This window comes from Neolamprologus multifasciatus, chromosome 11, assembly GCF_963576455.1.
Source record: "Neolamprologus multifasciatus chromosome 11, fNeoMul1.2, whole genome shotgun sequence".
NCBI lineage: Eukaryota > Metazoa > Chordata > Actinopteri > Cichliformes > Cichlidae > Neolamprologus > Neolamprologus multifasciatus.
The window spans coordinates 2,902,751-2,923,808 of NC_140449.1; the positions used below are offsets into that span (position 1 = coordinate 2,902,751).

The 21,058-nt window shown below is 42.0% G+C and overlaps 2 protein-coding genes across 4 annotated transcripts in view; one reads left to right on the forward strand and one right to left on the reverse strand.

Annotated features, from left to right (window-relative positions):
• calhm6 (calcium homeostasis modulator family member 6) overlaps positions 1 to 894 on the reverse strand; it is a 12,806-nt gene extending 11,912 nt beyond the window's left edge. The window contains exon 1 of the mRNA XM_085176748.1: positions 290 to 894. Within this exon, the coding sequence (XP_085032874.1) occupies positions 290 to 835 (546 nt within the window). The 5' untranslated portion in view covers positions 836 to 894. The remainder of the gene's footprint in view (positions 1 to 289) is intronic.
• Positions 895 to 2,563: 1,669 nt separating this feature from the next.
• cnot10 (CCR4-NOT transcription complex, subunit 10) lies at positions 2,564 to 20,986 on the forward strand. 3 transcript variants are annotated; one of them, XM_085177872.1, is made up of 19 exons: positions 2,564 to 2,778; positions 3,947 to 4,038; positions 5,499 to 5,660; positions 6,659 to 6,809; positions 7,655 to 7,794; positions 8,486 to 8,554; positions 10,809 to 10,892; positions 11,046 to 11,163; positions 11,309 to 11,458; positions 14,178 to 14,380; positions 15,019 to 15,140; positions 15,485 to 15,664; positions 17,916 to 17,996; positions 18,095 to 18,208; positions 18,392 to 18,522; positions 18,603 to 18,635; positions 18,772 to 18,899; positions 20,389 to 20,464; positions 20,664 to 20,986. In XM_085177872.1, the coding sequence occupies exons 1-19, from the start codon at positions 2,763 to 2,765 to the stop codon at positions 20,804 to 20,806; spliced, it is 2,193 nt and encodes a 730-aa protein (XP_085033998.1). In that variant the 5' UTR covers positions 2,564 to 2,762; the 3' UTR covers positions 20,807 to 20,986. The 3 variants fall into 3 exon arrangements, with proteins under 3 accessions (XP_085033998.1, XP_085034001.1, XP_085033999.1); XM_085177875.1 differs by having other exon boundaries at positions 18,775 to 18,899; XM_085177873.1 differs by having other exon boundaries at positions 7,658 to 7,794.
• Positions 20,987 to 21,058: the final 72 nt, after the last annotated feature.

The window sequence follows — 21,058 nt, forward strand, 5'->3', positions numbered from 1 at the left end:
TCAGATGACGTTTGATGGTAAAGCAGATTAAAGCAGATTGTATAAACAGGAGTGTAACTCTGAGTGAACATGAACACAACTGGGAACCGCTGCAGAATGAAGTAACACAAATAATAACATTAAAAATATGATAATACCAATGAGAATCAAAGCATTTACACCACAGGCATCTCCAGCTGTTCTACTGAACAAATAACTTTCAGTTTGCTGATAGTTTTTAGATAACAAACCCAAACAGATCTAAAGAACTTTCACACGAGTGTGAAAAGCAGCAGAGCGTTTCACGTACCTGAGACTCAGCTCGGAGATTCAGCAGAACATCTTCTCTGACAGCCTGAGGTACACTGACGCTTTTCCCACACGGGAACCTGTGCAGCTCCTTCTCACACTGGATCTCAGAGTCTGGATCTCTGCACACGTGTTTGTTGTAGATGCTCACATTGGTACCCGTCATGGCGCACTCGTAGTAGTTTCCATTGAGTAAAGCTACAGCTATCCAAGTAGAAGGCGCAACAAACGCAAAGGTGCCGATCTGAAAGAGGACCACACCAGCGGCTGCCAGCTTCTTGCAGCACAACAGCTTGCCCGTATGCTGGCACAGACCCGTCAGCAGCTTCCACGTTTTCTTACTGAGGATGTAACCCAGCAGCAGCAGAGCCAGAGCCGGCACCAGCAGGAACACCAACCCATAGACGAAGTTCAGCTCGTTGCAGGGACACTTAAATACCACTGCAGAGAATATCTGCTCTCCTCCCGCTGTCAGCAGAGCTATCAGGCCAAAACCAAGGTTGGTCTGTTTGCCTGCAATGTTCAGAACAGTCTTAAACTTGTCCATCTTCAACTGCTGCGTAAATACTGACTGACTGCTGAGAAACAACTTCAGTTTCACTTCCAGCTTCAACGTCAGCTGTACCGCTGAGTCCTCTACCACTTCCTCTTTGAAAAATAGCACACAGTGACAGTGACTGCTCTTCCTGCATTATAGGGCCCCATGTTTACACCTGCATACAGCAGATTTCACCAACAAAGCAGGCTCTGTAAGATCAGGCACTGTTGTAACAGGGCATAAATGTCAGACGTTACTTTTGGTTAAAAGGAAATCCGGTCAGCATATGAGAGTCTACTAAACAGCAATTCCATTTCCTCCTTTGCAGAAAGTAATAAAGAATAAGTTGAATTATACTTTTTATTGAGGAAAGTACAAAGGGAATGTATCACATTTCAAAAATCTGATTTATTGATTAATTTACTTAATATATGTTCTTTTTGAATTTGCTATTTTAATCCAAATTGAGAGAGAGAGAGAGAGCCCTGCGGCCGCCTGTCCAAGGTTTACCCCGCCTCTCGCCCTGAGTCCCCTTTGACCCCTTTGACCCCTTTGGATGGAAGCCAAAGTTTTTCATTTTAATCCTGAATCCAAACTGGAAGCTGGTTCCACAGAAGAGTGGCCTCTTTTAAATACTCTAGGAACTACAAGTAGGCCTGCAGAGCGAGAGCGAAGTGCTCTATCATCTATCTATCTATCTATCCGTCTGTCCGTCCGTCCGTCCGTCCATCTATCCATCTATCTGTCTATCTGTCCGTCCGTCCGTCCGTCCGTCCATCTATCTATCTATCTATCTATCTGTCTATCTGTCTATCTGTCTGTCTGTCTGTCTGTCTGTCTGTCTGTCTGTCTGTCTGTCTGTCCGTCCGTCCATCTATCCGTCTATCCATCTATCTATCTACGTCCGTCCGGACCATCTATCTATCTATCTATCTATCTATCTATCCGTCTGTCCGTCCGTCCGTCCGTCCGTCTATCCATCTATCTATCTATCTATCTATCTATCTATCCGTCTATCCGTCTATCTATCCGTCTATCTGTCCGTCCGTCTGTCCATCTATCCATCTATCTATCTATCTGTCCGTCCGTCCGTCTATCCATCTATCTATCTACGTCCGTCCGTCCGGACCATCTATCTATCTATCTGTCCGTCTGTCCGTCTGTCCGTCCGTCCGTCCGTCTATCTATCTATCTATCTATCTATCTATCTATCTATCTATCTATCTATCTATCTATCTATCTATCTATCCATCTATCCGTCTATCTATCCGTCTATCTGTCCGTCCGTCCGTCCATCTATCCATCTATCTATCTATCTGTCCGTCCGTCCGTCTATCCATCTATCTATCTACGTCCGTCCGTCCGTCCGTCCGGACCATCTATCTATCTATCTATCTATCTATCTATCTATCTATCTATCTATCTATGGTTCTATCTCGACTTACTGGTTTGAATAGCATCTTGTTTATGCTGAAAGAAGACAATTGATCAATAACTTGGTGATATGAGACTGGACTTGGTGTATGGACTGGACTTGGTGGTATGGTGAACTTTATCAGGCTATATTTTGGCTTTTAAGGCAGACTCATTTGTTTGGGACGATTTGAGTGTTTTTTAACGCTTCAGTTCACACTCCACACCAGAGGGTGGCGGTATTTCACCGTTTTGCTGTTTGCCAACCGCCAACAAAGGAAGGAAGAAGAAGATTTTGCTGACACGCGGATATCGACAGGGGGCGGTACTGCCTTATCATGCGATGTTTGAAGCTATCGCCAAACAGCAAAGAAGAAACGGTGCCGTGATAATTGGATAGATGCTAGGCTAACCTCTGTGTTTGAAAAGTTTGCACATTTATTCGTTATACTGGTGTTGTTTCAGTTTATCGCAGTAACCCGGTCTGGTCTACTTTTAATTTTCTCTTAAGAAACCCTCAGAAATGGCAGAAAATACAGGTGAGTGTGAAAATTACCCAAGTAGCTTGCTGTGGTTGACAAGAGCTAGCTTTAACCCATTAAGCAGACCCATTTGTCTCTTATGAAAAGCCGCCCATGTATTTCACTGGGATTTACTCATGTTTTGGTCTTTCAGTCTTTATTTATTGGTGTGTTCTGGATCCTCGGGGTCCAAATGACTTCTCTCGGTTAGCTTAGACGGGTTGTGTGCTGCAGCAGGCGCTTTTCCCTCTCTGCCTTCGTTTGGGCTAAACTAAGATGAATCAACAGAATTTTAGTCCTCGCTCGTTTACAACGTGAGCTTTATGGTACATTTAATCCACCCAATAGTAAAACCTCGGTAGTAAAACCGTGAGCCCTCGAGCCCTTTCAAAAACAATTAGCCGCTAACAGCTAGCAGCTAATGCAGCACCAGATTAGAACGGAGTAGCCCTTTATTATCGACGTACACGTACGACGTTGTCCACGCCAACTGTGCAGGTATAACATATAAATAGTAAGACAGCAGGAATATATACAAAACAAGAGGACAGGTTGTAAAGGACTTGGTCTGAGTGATGAGCGTTACTCAGACCGTGGGTGGGATCGTGTCCGATACCGGTGTTGTGCCAAAAAATATGTCTGCAAAAAACTGATTTAAACTGTTATAAATAACTTGTTGGTCTGTAATATGTGAAACATGTTACGAATGATATCAAGTCGGTTATAAACAACATTCCTGTAACAAGGTACGAGCCACAATCAGTTTCTAGCAGTGACTTTTTATATTTAAAAAAATCTCGTTAAGATTAAAACTGTCTTTAGTAAGAGTAATCTGACCAAGCGGAAATTGCAACAAATATTACAATAGTTCTGTAAACATATTTTAAGTGGAGAAAAAGGACAGGATTGGTTATAATGCAAGTACAATAACAACAAAAAACAGGTGGGGGCGAGGTGTAAGGGCTCACCTGTGACAGGAGGAGCTGCACCTGGCCTTGTTTGGTGAATGCTCAGGTTGGTTTTATATGGATAAATCATACAATCAAAGAGGTACTATTTATTTAAGTTGGCTTGTTTGTACATTGTTATGCGTATTATACAACAAATAAAAATATGTACTATTTATGGGTATTCACAAATTGGTGTTTCAGCTTATACTTAATATTATTATTTATTTTTAAATCAGAGCAAAATGAGGCAAAGCACGACGGCTCACCGTCCCCGGGGATGACAGACCAGGAGAAGGAGATGGCAGCCAGCGCATATGAAGCATTTACGGTAAATAATCAAACATTTCAACTTAACCCACAGTGTCTTCTGACAATGAATGTGTATATAAAGAAAATACTGCAAGTGGTTCTAATTTCTTCTTCAGAGAAGTGAGAGATGTGAATATGAACACGTTCAGTACAGAGTACTTGGAGCAAAGCAGCTGTCACTTTTATGTTGTTTTGCTGTGTTTGTAGAAATGGTTTATATGAGCTTTTAGCTGAGATCTAGAGCTTTCTGTGGATACCACACAAGCTGGGACTCATGTTACAGCCGATTCAACAGGATCTGCCCCGTTTTGCCCCCCAGTACCGAGGGTGCTATTATGTAGGGATACAACGATACCAATTTTTTTCAAACCGATACGATACCGATACTTGGATCTGAGTACTTGCCGATACAGAGTACAAAAACTGATACTTCTACCACACACACAAATGCAATGAATTGGAAGACGGGTTTTATTTTATTCGCTGCTGATAAAAAATAAAATCTTAATAAAAATGACCACAAAAAATTTCAAGTGAAAAATAAGCACTTCTGTTAAATTATTGCAGAGTCTCCACATTGTAATTTTACAAAATATCACTGAACTATTGGCACTGTCTCGAGCTTTCAGAATAATAAATAAACACTTCTTTACCTCTTCAGAAAGTTTTGGCACCATTATCTCCCTGATGTGTGGGCGGTTGGGAATTTCATGTCGCAGCTCGAGTATGCTGAGAAGACGGTGCAATCCTATGTTTTCCACGACCGGCATTGGCTGGTCATCCAGAGCGATAAAATGAGTCAGAGCCTCTGTTATTTTAACTGCCCGTGGATTTTCTCTTGACATTTTTCATCGCTTTTCCAAAACCTGAGTTAAAGTTGGCTATTCGACACTGCTGACATTTTGTTTAGCCTAGCTACAGCAGCCTCCAGTCTCACTCGCCTAACCCTGTGCCTGTTTAGCGTGGGATGTCCCCCTAGTGGCCAATCTAAAAAAACTACAACAGAAATGACAAGCCACCCTCTGACTAATGAAATAAGTTAGTATCGGTTAACTTTTACGAGTATGAGTATACACACATTTTACAGTATCGGCCCAGATACCCGATACCAGTATCGGTATCGGTGCATCCCTACTATTATGTTAACTGTTGCACAGCATGTGGAGGGGTCTTCTAGGTATTCTAGATAGTCTTTTTGAGTGCATCAAATTGCTCGTTCCACAGCAGCATCTCTACCTGAAATGGTCTGAGCCCCTGAAATGTGACACCGTCCACATTCATGAGGCAATTCCAGTCTTAGCCAAGTTTTACAGGGCCGTGGAAATCCTGAATAAAATGAAAGTACTCGTAAACTCCTGCTCATCAGTTTACGCTGTATACTCAGGTTTGACCAGCTGCTCTTTTTCTTGTTATTTGTCGTCAGTTTCACTAATTGTGAGAAGAAATCCAAACATTGTGAAACGTTGTTTTTTCTTCTAGGCTGGGAGATGTGACGAGGCACTCAGACACCTTGAAGCCCTGCAAGAGCTCAACAAAGAGGACTACAAGATTGCAATGAATAAAGCTGTTGTTGAGTTTTACAAAAGCGGTCAGACGACCACCGGGCTGCTGAAGCAGACCCTGATGTCAATGAAGAACCAGGTAATTAACCCTTTAAAGCCGGTCAGAGCAGCACGCTCTGTTTTGCGTAACTACTTTTAAATCCCGGTAGCTCTGCAACCACGTGAGCTAGCGCAATAATTTTTTTTGCATATGAAACCGGAGGAGTTGTACTTACATCTTATGCCATCAGCTTGTCCTCGGTCACAGTTTCCTTCCACATATAACTTTGCAAAAACTGCATAAAAAGCACTTGCAGCAACAAAAACATAAGATTCCAGAAACACGCTTTGCTGATCCGATCAGCTGTTCATAACACTTCCTACGTCCATCAGCGCGAGCTTTCGCATGTCCGCCATGACCTGCCAGAATCCGGAAGTGACGTCATTTTGCAGAAATGTAGTTTTTTACCATCAGGGCCTCATGAGCCTATACTGGTGTTTTTAAAAGTTATGTTTGACTTTATGACTTTCTGTGTCGTTTCTGGGATGCTTAGGACTCATATTGCACTGCTGGAAATAGTTTATTTTGATGCATATGCTGCTTTTTTGCAAATTTGCATTATAATATTTATTTTCGTTTTTCCTGCAGTGTATAAAAATTGGTGTATTTCAAAAATAAAACTATGAAGACACTCAAAATAAATTTCCTGTGGTGGGAAACTATTTTGTGCAACTTTTTTGTATTTACAGTTTTGAGGGATAAGCCTCTTAAATTTCTCTAACTAGAAATATATGTTAAAAAACAAAAACGATTTTCAATTTTTTTGTAGTTTATTGCACTTTTTTGCAATTTATGTAATTACTATGCACTTAATGCAGACATATTATTAAAATCTGGGCTATAATGGTTGTATTGATGTATAGCAACTTGAAATGCTCCCAAAAATGGCTCCACAGCATGTAAACATATAATATAAGCTCTGGCTGACTTGGTTCTATGGTAGGTCTTAAAGGGTTAAACCGAGTTCTTTTCATTGTTTTAATCCTTGTTTGCAGTAAAAATTAAACTCAGAGCCTCGCGTACTTCTTGTGTTTCAGGTTCACACGTCAGCAGAAGATGTTGATGGTTTGGATGATGTTGAAAATAGTTTCCTGTACTACAATCAAGCTATCATCCACTATTACATGCGGCAGTTCTCTGATGCAATCTGCATCGGAGAAAAGCTCTACCAGTTCCTGGAACCGTTTGGTACGTTGTGCTAACTTCCAGGGATTTAATTGGCAGGATTGTTGCTCCAGGATGTGATGTCGTCAGCTTTTTCTTCTCTGTAAGGCCGGCTCAGTTGTGCGCTCTTTCTGAAACATCTTACTGACTGAATGGAGAGCCAGTCCCCTCTTATGTATGTTCAAGGTGATAAGTTCAAGTGCAGCATGCAACGTTTTTAGACTTTTCTTTATTACTGTCTGTATTGTGTATCACACTGATGGTGACAATACTTTGAATATATGAAATGACAAAAATAATCAGGCAGCACAGAGTAGGGTGTGTCTGAGACCTCACCTGTAGTTGTATCAGCAGTAATGATGTCACAGTTTTGCTCACACAATTTGACCAATAAGCTGTACAAGAAGATGGAGCTTTAAATGGCTGCAGAGCGAGTGACTGGCAGGGACTTTGAAACAAGTTTTGTAACAACAACAAATTTTTCATACCTACTGATCTCTAATATTATGGACAACTGTAACGCTGCACTGATAGCAGGACAAGAGAGGAGTCAGAGGCCGTATAAAGGCTACTGGTAACCTTCCCAGTACTTGTTCTTTGGTGACGTGTGATTGAAACTCTTCAATCAAACCACTCTTCTGCAGATGACTAGTTGCTGTTTTAGAACGATTCGAGCCGATGATGTTCAAAGACCTTGAAAAGCCTGGAGATCCAACTCAAGACCACGTTAAAAACAAAGTCTGGCCCCTCGGGACCAAAGTACGAAGGAGTTTGGCTCAGGACTTTTGCACAGTTTTGTACTGCTAATAATAATAATGGTTATTGTTTTTGTAGTAGTTGTTGTTGATGTGTTGTGTTATTTCCCCTAGAAGAAAAGTTTGCACAGTCTGTGTGCTTCCTGTTGGTGGATCTCTACCTGCTCACCTTCCAGCCAGAGAAGGCCCTCCACCTGCTGACGGTGCTGGACAAACTCTCTGTGCAAGGAAGCAACAAGAACGGCAAAGGAGAGGTAGACAAAAATACAGTGTGTGTTGGGAAAAACAGGAATGTGCACAACAAAAGCAAACCCATTAGTGTGCACAAGATGGTCTCCTCGAGCAGCACTGCAGACACCTGCTGCTGCTTATAGAATCTGTGCTGTGCAAACGGACACTTTCATATCAGCGTCTGTTGTAGAGAGACTTCACTCCAGTTTTTTTGAAATCTGAAACGAAATCTCTGGCTGTGCCACAAATCTTTCTCCAACATCCGTGTTATGCATCAAGAACGTGTCTTCACAGCTCAGACTGTCCATCAGGAGCTTTTCATGTGAAATGGTCTGAATTGTTGGACGCGCAGTGAAAAAAGTCACTTTTATCGCAGCAGTTATCGCTCGCCACCTTCCATATTTAAGTTAAGGCATCTAGAAACATATCAGCACTGAAGGCTTTGCAGCTGCAGCTTAAAAGGTAACTGAAGAGTCACAGTTGTGAGATTTCAGTTTGCAGTGGTCAGTGTTTGAAGAAGAACTTTCTTACTGAAAATGTTTCTATCAAATGCTGCAAATGACTCTTTCAACCACAAATAGAAGTAAGATCAGAGTCGATGAATAGCTGAGCTTTACCTCTTTAAATGATTAAACATTAGTCATGGAGCTGTTTCTTAGGTCACAAGTTTAAGTCTGTGAAATGAAGCTGACTAAGTTCTGTGCTTTATTTCAGAAAGATGGAGGAAACCAGAAGGCCGAGTTAGCAGCTATGATTGAAGCAGCCAAATCAAAGATTCACCAGGTGAGAGCTGAGTTCACCCACGTTTACATTCACTCTTTAACTGCTTCAGCCTTCGTCTGCATGTTTGAACTCGTCAGGTCGGCAACCTTTCTGATGATGAGTGCAACATTTCCTCAGAGGTCAGTGTGTCATATGACTGCATTAGCAATATATTTAATAACGCTCTATATTAACAGTTACTCACTATATAAAACCACTTTATAGATTATATTTGTTCACAGATGTTGGCAGCTGTCAGCGAATAGTTATCAGCTACTATAAAACAAAAAAAGACTTTTTCTCCATAACAGCAAATGAACTGAACAACAGAAAATACAAATGCTGTTTATGGTCTCCTCACAACAGTGATAAGAAAAATAAACTGAGCCAATATGTTTGTTAATACAGAGACACACATGTTCATGTGATCTCTGGTCTCCGAGTGTCCAGCATTCAGACCTGAGAGAAGATCTGTTCACACAGACATGTAGAGCCAAACACTGTCAATAAGGCCTCTGCAATGTTCTGAAGACAGTTAAACGTGTCAGGTAGTGACGTCCAGCAGGTGAACATGCAGCTGCATGAACACGCACAGCTGTGGATTCCAGCTGCAAACTTTGACCCCACAGAGTCGAGCTTTCAGTTCAATCAGCTGCATTTCGATGTCCTCTGTGTCAGTTAATGTGAGACAAATCCAGCTGCTCATTAAAGCTTCTGGATGATCAGAAAAGAAAACATTGGTCCAAACACCTGAAAGTCCTGAAAACACTTTGTGAATTCTGTCTCGAGTCTTCGGACGTATCCGTGTGTTTCCGTGGTGCTGATGCTGAGCCGACAGCTGCTGAAGCTCTTGAAGTGTTGGAACGTGGAAATTTCAAGATCGCTTGAAAAAACTGCCAGATAACGTCCCTCTCACCGCTAGGCGAAGTTATTTTTAGCCAATTACAAGTTGAATCTGGTAGTTGGGTTGTTAGCTAAGATACCGTCATTAAGAAGCGGCACAACTAATGTGTCTATGTGAGCTGATTTGTGATGTGCACCGCTGGCTCGGCCATTTATTTTTTAAAGCACCTTCTCAGATTAACTCACTGCGTGTCGTGTCCAGGGCTGGACTGGGACAAAAAATGGGCATTTTGACCAGAGACCGGCCCACCAGGTATTAAAGCCATAAAGCCTTTGAATGAAAACGCTGTGGTGACAGTGATGTACAGTCTTGTTGGTCTATGTATGATTTCTATACATTTTACACATTTTAAAGATAAAAACTTTGGTTGTAAGATTCAGATAATTATTTATTAAAAGTGAGACATTTTAAATGAGAATAAGAAAGAAAAGTATTTCTTCGTGCCCCCCTCTCCCTGTTAATGCCCTACCTGCCCCCCTGGCAACACTTTGCTAGACCCGCCCCTGCACAGTTACCAGCTGTCAGCTACTTAGAAAAGGATCCTGGTGTTATTTGTCTCTCAGAAACAGTTCATAACTTCAACTCATTCATGTCACCTAAAAGGTAAACCTGTTTCTCCATCAGCTGTTCAGCTCTGATGATTCAGTAAGGACATCTCCTGGTTTCATCTTCATGTTTCCCTCTCACCACATATCCAAACCATCATGACCAGCAGCTTTACAGCTGTGGCTCCAGCAAACATCAGCTGATACTAGAAAGTAATATTAAATAAATTCTAACAACAGCTGATCAAGCTTAAACGTGCTGCTGTTGTTTAGCACGACATCAGCTGGTTTCCTGTTTCTGGAGCAAAGTGGGCGATAAACAAACAAGAGAGAAAAGCTGATCATTGATCAGTTTCATGATTGAATGAGAGAAGAAGAGGCAGCTGCAGCGTGACGACAGAATAACTCCAGTTCCTTTTCAGCTCAACACGAAACTCGTAATATTTTCTCTGAATACGAGATGATTCCATTTTTTACAGGACGGTTGGAAACTCTACTAACCTTATGAATAAAATAAAGTTCACTATCAGTAACATCATAGCAACCGAACAGCTGTATATAAACTCCATCATGCTAGCTCACGCAGTACGAGCTTTTGTAACTGACTGTAAAAAGTCAGCACAATGAAAATAAAATCCACCTAAACTTGGTTTATATCTGACCAGATGGACTGCAGCTCATAACTTCTTACCTGAAGTTCAGTTCACACTGAGCTGTGGCCGCCTCGGGTCTCTGCTCCTCCTGCCTCCCCTTCCCCTCCTCCACCTGCTGCCTCTGTGGGAGCTGTTGCCGACCCCTGTTCTAACTGCTGTTGTCCTTTCTGCAGTACAAAGTGAGAGCGTACATTCAGATGAAATCCTCCAAGGCCTGTAAAAGGGAGATCAAGTCAGTGATGAACACAGCAGGGAATGTAAGTCTGCTTGTTAGTCCTAATGTAAAGGGGAGAGGATGCAGGATGCGATTGATAATGTAATTTAAAAGTTGTCTCATAAATATTTCTTTGCGCGCTGCAGTTCATTGGAAACTGACTTTGCTTCCACGCTCTCTTGTCCTCTGTCATCAGTCTGCACCCTCACTGTTCCTCAAGAGTAATTTTGAGTATTTGAGAGGAAACTACCGGAAAGCAGTGAAGTTGCTGAACAGCTCCAACGTTGCAGAACATGCTGGACCCATCAAGACAGGTAACGTCTGCTCGCACGATCATTTGGCTTTGTGTTATAATCCTGCTTTACTTTGTCGTCCTCAGGCTTTGTTGGATAATTGCATTTCCAGATGTTGACGTCATTAGTGGGCTAACTGGCTTTCATGCGTGTTGTTTTCATCTAGGTGAATGTGTTCGATGTATGTTCTGGAACAACCTGGGCTGCATTCATTTTGCAATGGGGAAACACAACCTCGGCATTTTCTATTTCAAGAAGGCTCTGCAAGAGAACGACCACACCTGTGCACAGCTGGGAGATGGTAGCAATGGCCAATGTAAGTTAAGTCAGTTTATGTGTCTGTTCTCTTCCACTTATCAGGATCCCAGAGGGCCTGGAGCCCATCACAGCTCAAACAGGGCACGAGGCAGGCTGGACAATAATAAGTTGACCTAACCCCATGACATGTGACGCCTGAGTACGGCGAGAGTAACCACACAGACAGAACATGCAAACTTCATAAAGAAGCCAGAAGGTGGAGTCAAACTCCTTACCAACAGTGCTAACCACTCCACCAGTATGCTGCCCCAGTTTACTTATATTCTACCACAGGTGCCTCGAGGCACTTTATAATGCATAGAACCAGCAGAGGAAACCACAGCAATCAAACGACTTCCTCTGAGGGAGCACTTGGTGACAGCGGGAAGTGAAAAGCTCCCTCTTAGCAGAGCCAGGCTCAGGACGGGGCAGCTATCTGTCATTACCAGCTGGGGCTGATGGCGCTAACTTAGGTAACCAAGTTACAGATATACACATTACTGTTTCCCACAGTTGTGTCCATACTCACAATAAAAAGCATTTAGGTTTGAAGAGAATTTGAAGATTTTCACATTTATAAACAAAGCTTTGGATACCAGTGATAACACCAACCTAAGCTAGCATAACAGCTACCGAGTGTTAGCAGTTTGTTTAGTATTACTATGACTATCCTGTTAGTGCTGTTTCTATCCTTTCACGTATACATCATAACTTTCAGATATGTGCACATAGTTGGTATCATGGAGTCAGTGAGACAGCTGTGAAGCCAGCATTAAACGAGGGCCTGTGATTTTGATTAGGTTTTATATTTTAGGAAGGGCGGGAAACAAGTTTCACGGCTACGTACTGTCAGCAACAAGATGAAGCTGAATCTGGCCAACCTTGTTTGTTGTTGGTTATTTATTTATTTATTCTTTTGGCTTTTGTTTTAACTTTTGTGAACAGTTAAATAAATAACAGATTTAGTCTGTGATACTTAAAAGCCTGAGACTGTCACTTTTCACCTGGTAGGAAAAGAACCGATAACAAAGCACAGCGTACCTCGTCCACCAGGTATTATGGAAAACACTGGTTCAGACTTTGATGGTAAAAGATCTGAGAAAGCCACTGAAGCTTGCAAAGAAAGCGACTGGACTTACATTTTTTTTCTGTTCTCTATTCTTGTTCTCTGCAAACGACAACATCACCAGCATATGTACTGGGACATTTCCACACATTAATAACCACGTTAACTTCCCAACCAGAAAATACATTTGATAGTTTCTTCTCTCCACTTTTCTTTGTGTTTTCTTCTTCTTCTGACATAATCCATGTAGCAGAATCAAATAAGACAAACAAATTATTATACCCTAAAAACTAGTTAGCCAACTGTATACAGTCTGTCGCACTAAACTGAGGGTTTCACAGAACAGATACTATTACTCTACCACATCTGGTCTCAGACAAAGTCCACCCAGATTTTCCAGAAAAACGTACATTTGCCCAACTCTAGTCTGCCAGTGAAGGTCAACATTCCCATCATAAACATTATGCTTCACTTCAGTCCAAACTTCCTGCTTAGGAGCTTCTGTCTTCAGCCAATCCCTAGTAATGGATTTTTTACTACTCACTAACATGATCCTAAACATCAACTTTTTCACGTTTGTTTCCATGTAAAGGAAGTTGAATGTAAAAACTACACTTTTAAAACCTTTTGTATACAATTCTTCACCTCCTGGAACAATTTAGAGACGTTCCTGAAAGACGTGATAACGATTGGCTCAAACTCCCAAACCTGAATCGAGAACCTCCCTGCAGCCTCTTTTTCTCATGTATGTGCTTCACTGCTCGCTTTCAAATTTTCCAGTGCTATGTACAGCTTTAAATATTTTGGGGGGCTTTTTCAGCTTTATTTGATAGATTCAGTGAAGAAACGACAGGAAAGTGGGGGCAGAGAGACATATGGGCCACGGGTCGGACTCGAACCCAGGCCGCCGGTCTCAGCCATATGGCATGTGGGTGCCAACGCGCTGGGTTAAACTGGCGCCGTGCTGTATACTTACAGCTTTCTTCTCCACCAACCCCAACAATGTTTTTAGCTGCAGTAGGTATAAAATCTGAGTCATCTACTCTTATTCCTCCATAAAAATCTCGTCTGTCCCATTCTGTGAAATCCTTACTGTTACTGGCAGAGCTGGAAATGGTTTCAGCAGTTTGTGAGGCTCATTCATTTGAATCATTTCTACACTTGTATCTAAACTTGAGAATGGGATTAAATTCATCTTACAATATCTGATTTTATTTTAATAATAAAGGACCGTTACTTCTAGATTTTAATTCTAACAAGTCTGACGGCAAATTTACTCCAAACTGTCAGTTTGAATCTGTGTATTTCCACCCTGAGCCCTGTGAGTGGTTGATGTAGTTATCATCTTCTCATTTTAAACCATCCAGTGTCTGTCACCCTGCTGATCTTTGTTGTTACGCCTCAGCTGTAAAAGCTGATGGGTTATTGCCGTCGCCCAGGAAGTTGGGTGGGGGGGGTGGACACCCATGTTCATGAGTGCAATGACTCAAGAACAGGATGATGTAGGATTTAAAATTCACAGAAGCAATTTTAGGGTTGTTCTTGTCTTGTGTTGGACTTGTTCAGCTTTGACACAATATAAATGTTTTATGTTGGTATATGTTGTGTTTTTACACACAGGTGTCAGTTATGTGCTCCTCACTAACAAAAAGTCCTTTTCTTTTGTTTTCAGCTAAAAAATTCACAGGTATCCCGATGTGCGCTTTACTAGCCAACAAGCGCTACGAGCTGTTGTATAACTGCGGTATTCAGCTGCTGCACATCGGCAGACCTCTGGCAGCATTCGAATGTCTGATGGAGGCGGTGCAGGTTTACCACTTCAACCCTCGGCTGTGGCTGCGGCTCGCAGAGTGCTGCATCTCTGCTAACAAAGGGGTATGTGTGTATGTATGTAGGCATGCTAATGGGATATTGTTGTCACCCTGCTCGGCCGGCAGTAATGGCACCCAAGTTTGTGAATGCAAAAAGTCTTGGACAAGCTTAAATCTCTGACCTTGACTTCAAGGTCAAAGGTCAAGTGTTCTCAAAATCTTGTGAATGTGATAACCCAAGAAGAAAGTCACCTAAGACTTTGAAATTCATGCCGTAGGTGCATCCTTTGAAAACCTTGGACGAGTTCATATCTTGAGAACAAAGTGACGTCAGATTTTCACATTGATACCGTACGTGTATCTAGTAGGAATCCAAGGGTACCACTGGCTACAGCTTAATAAGACTTCCTAACGTTTCAGTGGAGTTACTGGTCCGCAGCAAAGCCCCACCCCCCCCACGCCAACCCAATCAATGTTATCATCAAGTATGCTGATGACACCGTGGTTGGGTTCATCTCTGATGGAGATCAGACTGTTCTCACACATGCACATATGTCCTCCTGTAATGGTTTTCCTTTCTAACTTATTCTACCATGGACAAAATACTTCAGCCACACTACTTTAGTCAAATGTTTTTGCATCTTTGAATGGATTTATGGGGTAAAATCTAAAATGATATCATCTTTATTTTCCAATTTCCAGGGTTCAGAGCAGGAAAGCAAAGGTTTGCCTTGTAAAAAAGGAATCGTTCAGTCTGTTGTTGGCCAGGGCTACCATCGCAAGATCATCCTGGCGTCCCAGTCCATGCAGAACACCATGTACAGGTCAGTGCAACTACCCATAAATCCACACGGGAGCCGATAAATTACACACATAACTCCTCGATAACAGAGTTCTGCCAGTTTAAACGATCGGGGTCCACAGTATGAAACAGGAAGTGGTTAGCAAAAGCTGTTTTTGTTTTAAAGCATCTCAGCCGACATACGATGATTACGGAGTAACATACGTCACATCAGTCGCTACATCACTGACATTCTGCTTATTATGTTTCCACTATCATGTCATTATCATATTTTACAGGTTGTCCATGTGTACATTTAACATCCAATTTATATCTTACTGTAGTGTAATGTGAGGCAGACTGACCTCAGTGTTTGTCTTTGTGTAGTGAGGGCCAATCAGCAGCTATTCCAGTGGCCAGCATGGAGTTTGCAGCGATCTGCCTGAGGAATGCGCTGCTGCTGCTGCCTGAACACCAGCAGCAAGAACTCAAGACAGAGAACAGCTCCAAGAACTCGAGTCAGTCAGGAAGCACTGAGAGCGGCAGCGAGAACAGCGACGCCTGCAGGTCAGACACACCTGTACACCACACCTACCTGTTACAGAAAGACAGTGATGCCTTCTTAACTCGCTGGTTCCAAACTATGTTTCTGTTTTTCCATAAAGTTTCCTGTTTGTTCTGTATTCCCAACACATCTCTCCAGTGATTATGTTCAAAACTGTACAAAGTCACATAATCTGTGTGTAAATTTGTGTTTACTCACTCTTCTGCTGCATACTGAAGAGGACTCTACAACTTAGAGTCCTTAATATCCGTCATAATGTCAAGAAATGAAGACAGAAATACACACTCATTGGTACTTTCAGTGCATTATATAACTATGATGGGAAAACAAAGAATAGATCTTATTAATATTGTACATAATCTTTAAAATGCATTTTCTGGATTTCTTTTTTGCTATGCATAAAGTCATGTATCCGATATTAAGGATCATCAGGTTAGATTCCCAATGCAAAATGATATATAGAGATGGGAGATGTTTACATAAACTGAGGCTCTAAAACTACATTATGGTTCATATCTGTCTGGCAACAAGGGACACAGAACAAATTGCATGTTCTCCCAAGATCCACTCAGGCTGCAGCTTCAATGAAATGATGCCACAAAGACGAACCCACCCAGAGCCTCAGCTAACAGCACACTGTGGATGCCTGGTTACACCCAGACTGGCCTAACAGCAACAACATGAAGCATCCTTACAGTGACGCCTTCAGCTATTGGATATTACCTTCCTCTGCACGACAAGTTGGATCCACTCAGTCATCATAGAGTCATGAACACAAACTGCAAACACAGCTCGTCATGAACGAGAGCTTCATGAGCTGGGCGATATACGAGTTTTTCATATCACGATATGTTTTCTTCATTTCAGGCGATAACGATATATATCACGATATAAGCCAAATAACTATATTTGTAAGATTTAAATGTGCCGTTGCTCACAAGTAAAATGTGAAATAATCAGCAGCTTGTTTTGATTTAAATATTTATTTCCCATAATAAGTTCAACAGGGTAGATGTACTTAAGGAACATGAGACTTTTTCAGATAAATAAAGGCAAATATTGCAAACTACACAAAAGGCAGCCGCTAAAGCGTTTAAGTTTCAAAACAGAACAAACAAAACTACTAAACTGTCAATTCCACTTAGAAACAAAATATTAATTCTAAAAATAAATCTTAGTTTGTTTTACAGAAGAACAGAAAAAATTGACTAACTTTTGTCAATATCAAATAAACTGAGAACTAAAAGGAAATTCTCGATCTCTCCTTGTTGTATAGCTGAGCTTTTCAAACAGTTTAAGTTACTTTAGTCTGACAAAAGCCGAATGACGAATTAGCGCTTCCAGTCAGAGACTGAGCATGCACCAGTTTATTGTATTTCCAGACTTGCTTTCAGCACATTTACAGTGCGCTACTCTGTTTTTGTCAGACTTGAAATAGCAGAAATACCTTCACACTACAGAACTTCTGTGGCTCTTCCGTTCGACAATCTCTCCGGCGTTGGAACCATCATCTGTTTTCTCTTCGGTAACCTTCGCTCACGCTCTCGGTTGATTTTTCTCTAGTCGGCGCGCTCATTTCCTCCATTACCCGGGCGGCACGGCGGCTGGCTGCTTCCCAAACAAATACACATGTGCGGCTTGGCACTTGTGCTGTACGTAACAAGTCACGTGACGTGACGCTGCGGCTCTGATTGGTTCGGCTCTGCGCTACTTAATTTGGATTGGCTGTTCTTCTTTTTTTTTTTTTTTTAAAGAGGACAAGAGCGGTGAGGCCTATTGCAATAGTTAAATTTTCTATGGAGAAAAAGTTATTTCGCGATACATATCGTTATCGTTCTATCGCCCAGCTCTATATCAAAATATAAGCTGCTGGTCAGGAAGCGTACACACCAGCCAGAGCAGCCTGGCCACTGCCTGGGTTGACTGCAAGAAAGCCTGACACAGAGCAGACACAGCTGTAGATCCAGGAGTGAAGCTAAGCACTGGGAGTCAGTGAAACTGACCAATGGATCCATCTCACCAGGATCTACAGTGTAAAGATCTGGAATGTCCATTACAGGGAAGAGATCTGGACTGAAGGGTGGAGTTGCAAGGAGAAGTTCATCAGAATGTTTTCTGATGCAGGACTGAGAAACTGATGGCTGAACTGTGGTGGCCTCTGATTTGGTCACATTAAGCTGTCAGAGCTGATGTGTGCTCTGATGGAGGCTCTGATGGAGGCTCTGATGGAGGCTCTGATGTGTTTCTTTGCAGTGGGAAAGGTCAGGATGCTGATAAGTTTTTGTCTGCTGCTCCATCTTCTCCTCTCAGAAAACAGGAGGTGGAAAACCTCAGGTAACGATGCTTTTCGTATTCTCCGCTCATTTACACGTCCTGACGGTTCATGTCATTGGGACCAAAATGCCACTCGTTGATTCTCGCTGTGTGCGTAGGTGCTCCATCCTGGCCTGCAGCAGTTACGTAGCGTTGGCGCTGGGAGACAACCTGATAGCCCTAAACCACGCTGAGAAGCTGCTCCATCAAACTAAGCTGTCCGGATCGCTCAAGTAAGTACGAGGCGGGGAGAAGCTCACAGGATCCTTGTGAAGTGATTTTAAAAATCAAAGTCTGTAAAAAGGATATAAAGTCTGAGAAAGAAGGACACAGAAAAGAGTCCTGTCATTGTACGATCAGGGTCTTCATGTACTTGAGTGACTTACCTCTTCTCTGTTTGGACTTCTTCTGTTCAGGTTCCTCGGTCACCTCTATGCTGCTGAAGCCCTCATCTCATTGGACAGGATTTCCGATGCCATCGCTCACCTTAATCCAGAGAATGTCAGCGACGTGTCAGTGGGCATGTTGATGAACGAACAAGACCAGGGTGCGTGGGCTGAAATCATTCCTCGGCTAAACATTTGCTGCAGTCGTGTTTTCACTGAATCATTTGCTCTCTGTCAGCAGGGTCGGACAAAGGAGACGAGCCTGCTGAGTCCTGTGAGTCTGCTTTTAAGCAACGTGGTTGCTTTTATTCCAAAATCTTATATACAGCATAACATTCCAGCAGGAAAATAACATGCTTGTGTGTGTGTGTGTGTGTGTGCGTGTGTGTGTGTGTGTGTGTGTGTTGCAGCAGGGAAGCAGACTCCACTGTGTTATCCCAGCAGTGTGACATCAGCTCGAGCCATGATGCTCTTTAACCTGGGCAGTGCCTATTGTTTAAGGAGTGAGTACGACAAGGCCCGCAAGTGCCTGACTCAGGTAACCATGGCAACTTTATGCAACTCATGTTCAGGACCAGCCAATCAAAATCTAGTTACTCTGGCATTAGACATGTAACTTTATTGTTGCAGTGGTTCGAAGAAATGTTTTTATGGGGAGTGTAGTGGTAATTCCTTTTGTTTGACAAACCAAACATCCCACAATTAAAAGTCCACAAGCCACTGCTGCACTGAGATACTATTTCGTACGCAGGCAAAAGAAGTCCACTGTCCAAACTTGAAAGTTGCGTTTTTATGGTTTATTTATGCAGTTTGGCAATAACAAGATCCATTTTTTTTGTTACTTCCTGCTGCTTCTCCTGCTCTGATAAACAACCATAGGCCCACCCCAGTGCATGCTGGTCCTATACCAGTCTCTTTATTTATAGAAACAAAAATGTCCCTACAGCTCTTACTGACTAATTTAACAAAGTAACATCAAACAAACATTGAAACAAAATATTAACCGACAAATAAACTTGTAAATAAATCCCAAAATATAAGTAAACTAACAACAAACTTTAACTCATTTCAAAATAATAAAAAATAAGAACAAATAGCTCCAACAGGGAGAAAAGAGAAACGAATAAACGTTTAAGAATCTGGAACGATCACACGTCAGTGAAGATGTTGATCAAACTGGTTGCTGATTGTTTTTGCTGCATTTTATGGTCGACAAATGTATTAAAAACTGTTTCTGTTCAAAAGCATCTGATTAGCCCCATTTCTCTCTTTAATGCTGTAACCATTAGGGGTGGGGGGAAAAAAATGGATACTGTGTAGCATGGTGATATTTTGTTTCTAATAATGTATGGATACAGGGACAGCAGAAATCGATACTTTGTTACAAAAAGGTTTTTGTGCTCTGACTTCAGAGCATGTTGATCCTTTTTCTGAGCAAGAATCCTGACATTCCTTCACTGTCCAAATGTGTTTAACTTGTTTTTGGCAGCAATAAACATGACAGTTGACTTATTTTAATTTAAGACATGTTTATTTTAATTAAGTTTAAAACTTTTTTATTTAATGTAAAATTATATTTAGTTTTAATTTACTTTCAAATTCTTCAGTTGCTGAAGGGGCTGCATAGTTTTCATAAACTGCATAGTTCAGAATAGCTATAATTGTACCAGATGGTTGATTCAGTTAAGTTGGACTAGACTGTAATACAAACCGTTCAGTTTGTCAACAATCAAACTGAAATGAGAGAAAGACTGAGTGTGAGACTTTGATATTAGAGAAAATGAATATTGATAAAGTTTACCTTTATGTACAGAATCTGAATATCGCAAAATATTTTTAAAAATTGCAATAATATCGTATCGTGCGTTAAGTATTGTGATCATATCGTATCGTGGGATGTATGGTGATTCCCACCTCTAGTAATTATGTGTGTAACCCACTAACAGGCTGTAGGTGAACATTTTCATCAGGAAGCTTAAAGCATCCTGACAGTTCAGTAATCCTTTAATTTGTGCCGTCACCATCAGGCTGCGTCGATGATGAACAGCAAGGAGATCCCGCCTGAAGCCATCCTGCTGGGAGTGTACCTGGAGCTGCAGAATGGTCAGTGAGCTTCTGCGTCACCAGTTACACCTGTCGTAACATGTTTTTCGCCTGACGCCCTGTTTTGGTTGGTTTGTCACGCTCGTATCCCACATATCAAAGCGTCGTGTTGGCTTCGCAAACAGAGGAAACAGGCTGAGCTGCTGTGTTTGTGACGGCATTTTAAACCTGATCCTTGAATGTTGTGTTTGGTCCTCAGGAAACACTCAGCTGGCTCTGCAGATCATCAAACGCAACCAGCTGCTGCCTACCACGCAACAGAGGGTCTCCCCGGACTTCCGTAAGAAACCCATCCAGCCGCTCCAGTTGCCCTCATCCTTTACTCAGATCCAGAGGAAATGAGCCGCCTCATTCCAGACCACACATCCTGGCTGAACCTTGATATTTATGAAGCTGTATGAACTGAGGAGACGTTTGACACCATCTGCGCTGGTGTCAAATGGTCGAGAAGAGCGGCCTCTTTTATTTTCACTGTATGAGGAATTTGTGTGTGAAGAATGAAAATAAATTTTATTTACTGAATCACATGTGGCTCTGTTTCTGTTTGCCTGGGAGGACGTGGAAGAGGACAGCGAGTAGAATCATGGTCTATTC